The sequence below is a fragment of the Alligator mississippiensis genome, chromosome 14 (assembly GCF_030867095.1).
Source record: "Alligator mississippiensis isolate rAllMis1 chromosome 14, rAllMis1, whole genome shotgun sequence".
Taxonomy (NCBI): Eukaryota; Metazoa; Chordata; order Crocodylia; family Alligatoridae; genus Alligator; species Alligator mississippiensis.
The window spans coordinates 39,077,681-39,087,028 of NC_081837.1; the positions used below are offsets into that span (position 1 = coordinate 39,077,681).

A 9,348-nucleotide genomic window follows, 5' to 3' on the forward strand; every position below is an offset into this window, starting at 1 on the left:
CTTAACGGGGTGCCTGAACCAGCCTTGTCCCTGCAGCTGAGCACTCGGGTCCACGCGGCGCTTTGCCCCCTGCTGCGACTGGCCGAGGGGCGCCGTCAGCTGTGTTTTGGTCCCACCGATGCCCCTGGATGAGGGTCCAGAGTCCAAGGGCACCAGTCCTGGGTGCATGTGGGGATGCCCAAGGGGAGCAGCCTCCATGAGAAGGGCTGCAGGCTCCTGGCTCAGGCTCCAGGCACACTTAGGCAGCTCCTGCACCCCCTAGGTGCCCTGCTCTCAGAGCCCAGGGCCGGAACTACAACTCCCAAGTTGCTCCGCGCGGCCGCGCATGCGCACAGCTGCGCTGGAGCCCAAGATGGCGGACACAGCGTCCGGCGGCTCGAGCACGGTAACTGCGGGGACGCGGCCCCCCACCAGCGGCTGAGCCCTGGGCCCAGACGGGCGGGGAACCGGCTCATCCTTCCCGGGGGATGGAGGCCGCCCGGTGCGGAGGCCTCGAGGCCTACTGCTAAGAACGGAAGGCTCTGATTGGCTGACGGGTGCGGGTGGGCGGGATTGAGACGGGGCTGTGGATTGGTCAAAGGTGCTTTGATCCGATTGGCCGCCGCTCCTGCCAATCAGAGGGGTGGGCTGCGGGTCACGTGGCTTGGTTTTAAAGGCACAGTGCATGGTGCTGGTTCCTCAGCAGAGCCTCCCTGGCAGAGGGCACGTGGGGCAGAGCAGGGCGGGGTGTCGCATGGATGGAGTCAGGGGCAGGAGGGCCCAGCAGGTAAAGCCAAGGCAGGGGCAGGATGCTTGGGTTCCCTTCCTGCTGGGGGTGCCTCAGTTTCCCTTCTGCCCCCTGGGGAAGCTGCACGCCCCCAGCTCTGGGGAAAGGTGATGTGGCCACCTGCAGCTCCCTGCTGCTGCCAGGGGCTGTGGAGGCACCGCCACCGCGGCGCCAGGACCTCCGACGCGCCAGCAGGAAGCCAAGCTGGACCCCAGGAGCCTCTGATCCAGGGAGGTCGGCAGTCTGCGGAGGGGAGACGAAAAGGACCCGTTGTGCGTCTTAAATCAGAGCTGGGGGGCTCAGCTTCCTCGTCCCTGGCTGTAACCGCTGCACCGTGCTGCCTCCGCCACGTTCCCTTTGCAGGCTGCCGCACCTGGGGGTGTCCCAGCCGCAGGTCTAGGGCTCGCTCAGTGCCCTGGGGCGGATGGTACGGAAGAATCGGCGTGATCTCCGACTTCCCCAAGCTTGTGTCCACGCTGCTCTTCTGTTAGATTGGAACAGAAGGGGGGATCCGAGACCAAGCCGGCATTATTTTGGCAATGCTTGGGTGCTTTGGGAAGCCTCCCGCCCTGCCATGGTTGTCTGGCACCTAGTGCAGTTGTTTTTCATTTCTAAGGACTCTCAAGGGGCTTCTCTGCATTAACACGCTCCTTTGGGGCGGGGACTCTGTTTCCACAGAGGTCGTGTGGCAAATACGCCACAACCCCCGCGGACAACTATTACCTGGCTCGGAGGAGGACCCTCCAGGTGGTGGTTAGCTCCTTGCTGACGGAAGCCGGGTTTGAGAGCGCTGAGAAGGCGGCGGTGGAAACGCTGACGGAAATGTTACAGAGCTGTAAGTGTTTAGTGGCACGGATGAAACTAGTTGTCAATACGGAGGTGAAATTTAGAGGGACCGGTGGAGTTTTGGAGAGCCGGAAAAAAGGGACCTTGTAATACCTGGTATCTCGCTGGAAAAACAAACGGGTGGCTCAGATGTGGTGACATTAATGTACCTAAGAGATCGCTGCTGAAGCTTTTCATTGGGTTGTCTTAATTACTTAGACAACAGTTTCTTCTAGGCATCCAGCTTGGATGCTTTTGTTTTTTATGCACTTGTAGTCGTTGGTGTCAGTGGAGGAACTGGCAAGAAGCATGGTCCAGTGGCTACAGCACTAGCCTGGTGTTGAGAAGATCTATACCCCAGTCCTTGCTTCACCATAAGCGTCCTCTGTGATCTTGAGCAAGTTGTTGATCAGAGCCCCTCTCCCAGTGACTTTGATGGCAGTTCATAAAAAAATCAATGGGAGTCAAGCAGCTAAATCTGTGACATCTGGTTTCATCTGTAAAATAGAGATAATTATCCTGCAGTACTGTACAGAGATGCTGTGAGCGTAAATATACAATAGAGTTTCAGGTGTTCAGATATTTCAGTAATGAAGACTGCACGTGTGGCTTTCTGACTTTTATGTGCCTGCCTCCTAGATCCACACATTGTTCTGTGTTGGCATCTTAGTGGAAGCTGCCAGGTTATTACATTATAGATCTGTCTGCAAGGCCATTGCTGGTCAGAGTGCATTTTTAACCAGAGACCTAAAAAAAGGAAGCAGTAAGATTTGTGTGTCCTTTCTGAAGTACTTGGAAGGGATCTCTGCAGATCATCTCCAGACTACATATCTGAAGCCAGAATTAGGCTGCTGTATACTGGTAAATGATTGTTTCATGTATCAGTTTTCTGGGCCATGTCTTTTCCCAGATGTTTCAGAAATTGGAAGGAGCGCCAAGTCCTACTGCGAACACACAGCAAGGACTCAGCCGACCCTCTCGGATATTGTTGTTACCTTGGTCGAGATGGGTGAGTGACACGCATACAGTGGTTCTCATGGAGCTGAAGTTGAGGAGATGGGGAGAGAGTGTTTCTTCTGTCCTCAGCCTTCGTGGAATTAGAACGTGGCTTGTTGGACCTCAGTTGCCCTGCCGAGCTGCAGCATTGCCTTCCCTGTAGTTGATGGGGGGTGTGAAAAATGCCTCAATCCCTGGATCAGGAGCACTGCAGCATAGAGCCGGATGGCTGGGAGTTGGGGAGGGAGCAGTGGAGAGAGTGCTTTTTCATCACTGGCAGACCCTTAGCATGAAGTTGAGATCTCAAATAGAAAATGCACCTTCTAGGCCCATGCTGTCAGGGCAGGCACCCTTCGTGCTTTCTTTACCCATGAGTCATTTTATCGAGCATGATGTGATTTCACTGTATCCTTCTGCCTTTCAGGGTTCAACGTGGACACTCTTCCTGCATATGCCAAGCGCTCCCAGAGGATGGTCATCACTGCACGTACGTGGGGGTATCCTTCCAGCAAGGAAGAAACCAACGGGTGCAGTCCCAAACCACCTTAGATAAGTAGATCAAAGCAATGAAAGTAGATGGAAATTGTAATGAGAGGGGCCATCTGAGGTTAGAGTCAGTTGAAAAAATGAGATATGAAATAAAGGTCTGATTTACTGAGTAATCAATAAAACGTTCCCAGGGATTTTTTTTAAATAAACGATTTTAACAAATAAAATCCTCTCTTCCAATGCTTGCCCAGCATATTGCAGAGGTCAGGAACTGGGCAGGAACCAGAAGGCAAAATGAACCAAAATTAACAGCAAACACAACTGTAAAACTGATTCATGTTTTTAAGGACTCCAACAAGGGAACTCAAGTATGCACAAGTAATTCAGTGATTGTAAAGCTGTTGATGTTCTTTCAGTCTTGAGGACCTTCAGATCTTGGCTTTAGGAAACTTCCAAAACCTGTGCTTGAATGCTCACGTATTCCGTGCTCTGCCAGCCCCTCCGTGTGCATCCAAAGAGCATCTGGTTTTCGAAGGTCTGTTGAGCCCGACACGCCTGGGAGAAATTAGATTTAGATTTTTCTGTAACCAGTGTAAAGGATTGGGGCATCATTTGCCAAACTATGTGCTGTTACCCTGGTGTTCTCAGTGCCCACTGGACTTCCCAAGCTGGTTTTAATTGTTGCCCATGTATTTCATAGGTGGGATGAATACATGTCACTGACAGTTTAAACTAATGATTTCTCTTCTGTGTGATATGTAATGCAGTCTAAGGCTTTTGCTTATGGGAAATGGTCTATTCCTATTATACTCTAAAAGGTCTACTGGTACAGGTATCAGCTCAGTTTAGCATGGCATGTCTCTCATTATGCCGAGTGTTTGGCTGAGCAAAGATGAGTGATCTTGTTTTATTTAACTGCAGCCCCTGTGACAAATCAGCCTGTGACTCCCAAAGCCCTGACAGCTGGACAGAACAAACCTCATCCATCGCACATCCCCAGCCATTTCCCTGAGTTCCCAGATCCTCACACCTACATCAAAACTCCAGTGAGTGAGAGAGGCTTTATGATGTATGCCACTTGTCGCTTTGGAGCTATGGGAACAGGAATCTATCGCATATAAGTACTTGATTATAAGTCTGGTCCCTGTTCATCACAGGGCTTCTTTTAAATTCCCTGGGCCACCCTTACTTGCAGGTTCATGGATTGCAAACCTTCCAAGCTGAATGGTTTCCATTGCATTGCTTTGGTTTATGTGTATTGTTGCCAGCCTAATGATATTGACTGTGCCCGTTAAGCATGTAACAGAGCTACTGCCTGCAATCTCAAATCTGCTTATTCTTGTTCTGTCCCTCCCTTATCAACAGACATACCGGGAGCCTGTTTCGGATTACCAGGTCCTGCGGGAAAAGGCAGCATCTCAGAGGCGTGACGTAGAACGGGCTTTGACTCGCTTCATGGCAAAGACGGGAGAGACGCAGAGTCTCTTCAAGGATGATGTCAGCACGTTTCCCTGTAAGAGGCACCTAAAGATGTACCGTGCCAGACACTATGTTAATGGTTAGCTACTCCTTGTAGGAGTACTGTTCCCATGACTGTAGAATCTGTGATGGATTTTTTTTCCAGCATTCCTGAGGTAGGGAAATATTATCCCCATTTTACAGATGGAGAACTGAGGCTCAGCTTTCTGAAGGTCACGGGGGGGTGGGGGGGGGTCGGGACGGGTCTCTGGCAGAGCAGGAAAGCGAACCTGGTTTTCCTGAGTCCCAGACTAACCAAAGGGCTGTCAGTTATGAGGGGTATTGTCTGGTCAGGGTGCTGTGTACTAGGACTCTGGTTCTAATCTAGGCTAAGCCACTTTGTTACTTTCGGCAAGTGGCATCTCTTCTTTGGGCCTGGCTTTCACAAGCGCTGACATTGAGCAGCTTACAAAGCCAAGAGGAGCTGTGTGTGCTCAGTTCCTCTGATAATTGGGCATGTGGTGACTCAGAAAACGTCTTTGGTCTTGTCCTTTATTGCTTATTTGCTTCCTGCTACCCATTGTCTTAGACATAACATGAATTTAATCAAGAAACATCTCCTGTGGGGCTGACCGCATTCTCTTTCCCCTAGTGATTGCTGCCAGACCGTTCACAATACCATACCTGACGGCTCTTCTCCCCTCGGAGCTGGAGATGCAGCAGATGGAAGAAACAGATTCGTCCGAGCAAGATGACCAGACAGACACAGAGAACCTCCCCCTCCATATGAGCACGGTATGTCCCACCTCAGAGCCTTGGGAATCTTTAGGGCTACCTTCTTGACCCTTGAGGTGTGATTCTCCTCTGCCTGGCTCTTTTGAGCATTGTTTCCACATGGATCAAGGGGCTACAAGATTTGGTAGATTTGGGGAGTATTTATACCCCTTTTGCACTGGTGTAAATGGCTGACAAATTGCCATTGTTCTTTACCATGGTTTGGCTGATGGCACAGAGCCTCGTGGGCATTAAAGTTGCATCCTGAATATGATGATGCTCTTACTCCAGCATTAGAGAGGGAGTGTTTCTTTGGGATCTTGTGCTGTTCTCCTAGTGACCTGCTTCTGTTAGAAATCAGGGCTTGTCCTCCTCTGTGCTGCTCGTGGTTAAACCCTGTTGGTCATAGCTGGCGTGTTGTCTGCAAGCTCCACAATTCATATTTCCCTATCGAGCTTTGTCTTAACTGGTTATTTATTGTCTTATCTGGCAGGATGATTCAGGCACTGAGAAGGAGAATGCGTCAGTGCTGCAGCAAAATACATCCCTGTCTGGCAGCCGCAACGGAGAAGAGAACATGATTGATAATCCCTACCTCCGGCCCGTGAAGAAACCCAAGATCCGCCGGAAGAAGTGAGCTGAGGCAGGTTGACTGCATGGAGGAGGGAGACCAGCTCTCCTCTGACTGTTCCAGGGAGGTGTCCTCTACTACTGAGGGTTGAGTGGCAAAGGGAAGATGATCATTTTGTACTGATCCAACTCAATGCTTGTCTCTTCCTTCTTCCCTCTCCTTTGCTTCTCCCCGTTGGCTCGGCATGGCCAGTGCGGAAGGGGTAGCTATCGTAGACCACCAGTCTTCAGACCAGGCACAGCCCATCTGCTCCAGATGTGATATTCCTCTTCTTTGTGGGCTGGATTTACTTTAGGAGGAGCGGCACGAAAGGATTTTCACTGGTTGCTGCTTCCTAGTGGACTGTGCAGAATGCAGGGACTTCTGGGCTTCACGGTTCTCTTATAGACTCCGTGAAAGACGGTCTCTCCCAGCTGTGAGAGAGCATAAGCTGGGTTCAAATCTTGTTCAGTAGAACTTCTGTTTGAACCGGAAATCTGGCTGGAGCAGAGTGCCAGATTTTAAAAACTTCCCAGAGTTTGGGCTATCCAGAGACTGAGACATGAGTTTCACATCTGGAGTCCACCATTCCTGGATTGTGTTTTGGTTTGGCTCTATTTCCTATTTGCCTGTTCAGGAGCATCAGGGCAGGGTTTGACAAGTGTCAGGACAGGAGGGAGACTTGCAAGTATCCTGTTTATCCTGGTGTTTAACAGCAAATTACACAAAACATTCATACTATTGCAGGTCAGTCAGAAATTTGATTTCCATGCTTTCTGACCCAGCAGGTCTGTGAAGTGGGTCCCTTTTTACTTCACAGATCTACTGCTTATGTGTCTTCCCATGTTATTTGTGCACTTATCTGACCAAAGCCCAAGGTGATCATCCTCACATCTTTTAGCTATGGTGCTGGATTTTGAACAGCTTCACATAGCAGCAGCTGATTTTTTTTACTTTTCAGGCCTTATTTTCTGAGGAGACCATACAATGAGAGGCAGAAAAGCTTAGGTGGATTCTCAGTTCCTAAGCTATTTGCAGTGTTGGCAGTTCAGAATAAACTCAAGAACTAAGGACTTTTATATGGTAAACTGATTGCATACATCAGCTAAGGAGAGTAGAATAAATATAGCCCTCAAGGCTGCCACTTCATGTTTGCTTCTCTGATTACAGCTGCACTTTAAAGTGCATAGTGTAGTGTTCATACCTCTCCACTTAGACTATTTTCTTGCAGTCAGAATGGCAGGATCTAGCAGCCACTTCAGACTACCTTTCAGTTCTGTTTGTTTCAATGCAATACATTCCTTTGAGGTTCCACCAGCTGTTTGAAAGCTGCTGCGTCTTGAAATGCGAAATGAAAACCCATTGACTGACAGTCCATGAGATCGGTAGCGTGGCCTGTTTTCTCCTGCTGAAATACAGGGCTTCTGTTTGCTAGAATCACCTCATTTTTCAGTGCTGATGCCTTTATTTCTCAAGTGGAAAAATATGACTGGTTTCATCATGATCAGTGGCCATGGAATGATAAGTCAGCAGTTAAGCCTGCCTGTAGAGGCCCTTACTTCATTATCACTTAATAGTTACACAAGCAAAATACTGATGGGCTTGCACAGTTTTGACTGATTAAAGAGACCTCTGTATAGGTGGTCCACACTGCAATTAACTATATGCACTCAACCAGAGAGCTGCCCAGTGCCAAAGAGCTTTCTTTGATTTATGTAGTTGCAAGTCACAAGGCAATTCCATGCGTGGTTCCAGCAGCAGCAGAGATCACATCTCCTGTTCATAGATGAAAATGCTGCACTGAGGTCAAGACAGTTTACTTCAAATTTGCCTGACCTCTCCAGGCTCCCCTATTAAATATGTTGATTATTATTCTTGGAAGCATAGAAAGTTCTAACTCCCAATACAGTGATCACAGTTTTATGGATACATGAATTCATCACAATTTTGAGCTGGGCTACACCAAAAAATGTCATTGCTCAAGACGGAAGAAAATCAGACAACTGGCTGATTATGTAAACATAAAAAAAAAACAAAACGGGGGGTGTGGGGGAAGAGAAGAATGCAAGAACTTCAGTCAATAGGAGCTGGAAGCAAAGCACAGACCTTTTTTCCCTAAGCAGTATAGGGAAGAAAAGCAGTTTCTGGGGTGAAAAGTAGGAAAAATCTCAATCCCACTCAGCTCCAAATTTGGAAAATCAGCTGTGGATGGTCTGTCTTTATATTGAAGTTAGAAGTATTCAGGACTCTCTCAGGCTTCCTAACACCCAGCCTGTTGAGCATTTGGGCAGGGAAACAGAAGTCAGAGAGCAGTGCCCTTCCTTCTCTCCTTATAGGCTAGTATCTATGGTGTTACCCTTTCACCTTTGTCTTTCCTGTTACTTATGTGTACCCTCCCTTCCCTCAGTGCCTGTCTCTGTGCTGATAACCAGTATGTTGAGTCCTTGAACAGTTTGTGATACTGCCTCAGGAGACCTGAATTAGTCCATGATACATGCTGCAGACTGGCAGCGTTGGCCTCTGCTGCCCATTCATGGAAGAGGCTTTCTGTTCACTCAGCCAACGAAGGGGCAGGATTTATGGATGCCGGGGCCTGCTGGTTACATGAAGAAACCGCCCCAGCATCTTCACTCCCACCATGTATCATCATAAGACTGCTTTTGGGAGGCAGACAAAGACTCTATGTGCTGTGGCCAAGATCCTGGGGAGAAAGTGTCTGTGCTGGGATTTGCACAGTCCTTTTAGAAACCTCATCCACTCAGAATATCTCCTTGGCCAAAAGCAGTTGTTGTTACAGCTAATACTGATGTCACACCTCTACCTAACAGTCCCTGAATGAGAATTCAGTGTGGACCCCTGAATGAGATTGGTTTCCAGAGCGAACTTCTGGTTTGCTCTCGACTTCAGGTGGACAAGGAGTGGGACTGACATACCACCTGTACTGCCAGGTAAAATCTCTGGATCTGGTCCACCAGCAGGAACCAAGGTCACCTTTCTCCTTCCCATCCCGTCTCTGCTGAAAGATCCCTGTCTGTGCCAGCCTCAGCCCTGTCGGGCATTGTTGTGTATAATGTATGTACATACAGACACTGTATATTTATAAAATTTCTATTTTTGGTTGGTTTTGGATTAGGCTTTTTTGGATGATAAAGATCCTTGTTTTTTTTAAAAAAGTGGAGTGAAAAGTAGTTATTTTTAAGTTCGTAATAAAATTTTATCTTCGACAGCAGTGTTGAGAGGTGAATTTGGAACATGCTTTGGGACTGAAGGCATGTCTGGCTGTTGAGTACCCGTTTCCCTTGGTTATTTGCATTCAGCCTCTTCCTCGGTACCCACCATTTTTCCAGTAATAAGGACACTGATGAGGCCAGTCCTGGAATGCTGCCACTTTCTGAGCTGGAAGGTAGTGTTTAACAACAATTACCCCTCC

At 48.7% G+C, this 9,348-nt stretch overlaps 1 protein-coding gene across 2 annotated transcripts; it reads left to right on the plus strand.

Annotated features, from left to right (window-relative positions):
• Nucleotides 1–313: 313 nt before the first annotated feature.
• On the plus strand, nucleotides 314–9,142 carry TAF8 (TATA-box binding protein associated factor 8). Of its 2 annotated transcripts, none has more exons than XM_014593523.3 (8): nucleotides 314–385; nucleotides 1,445–1,601; nucleotides 2,502–2,600; nucleotides 3,012–3,074; nucleotides 3,998–4,122; nucleotides 4,442–4,589; nucleotides 5,187–5,329; nucleotides 5,802–9,142. In XM_014593523.3, the coding sequence occupies exons 1-8, from the start codon at nucleotides 326–328 to the stop codon at nucleotides 5,943–5,945; spliced, it is 939 nt and encodes a 312-aa protein (XP_014449009.2). In that variant the 5' UTR covers nucleotides 314–325; the 3' UTR covers nucleotides 5,946–9,142. The 2 variants fall into 2 exon arrangements, with proteins under 2 accessions (XP_014449009.2, XP_006278825.2); XM_006278763.4 differs by lacking the exon at nucleotides 314–385 and adding an exon at nucleotides 579–766.
• The last annotated feature ends 206 nt before the right edge of the window (nucleotides 9,143–9,348 follow it).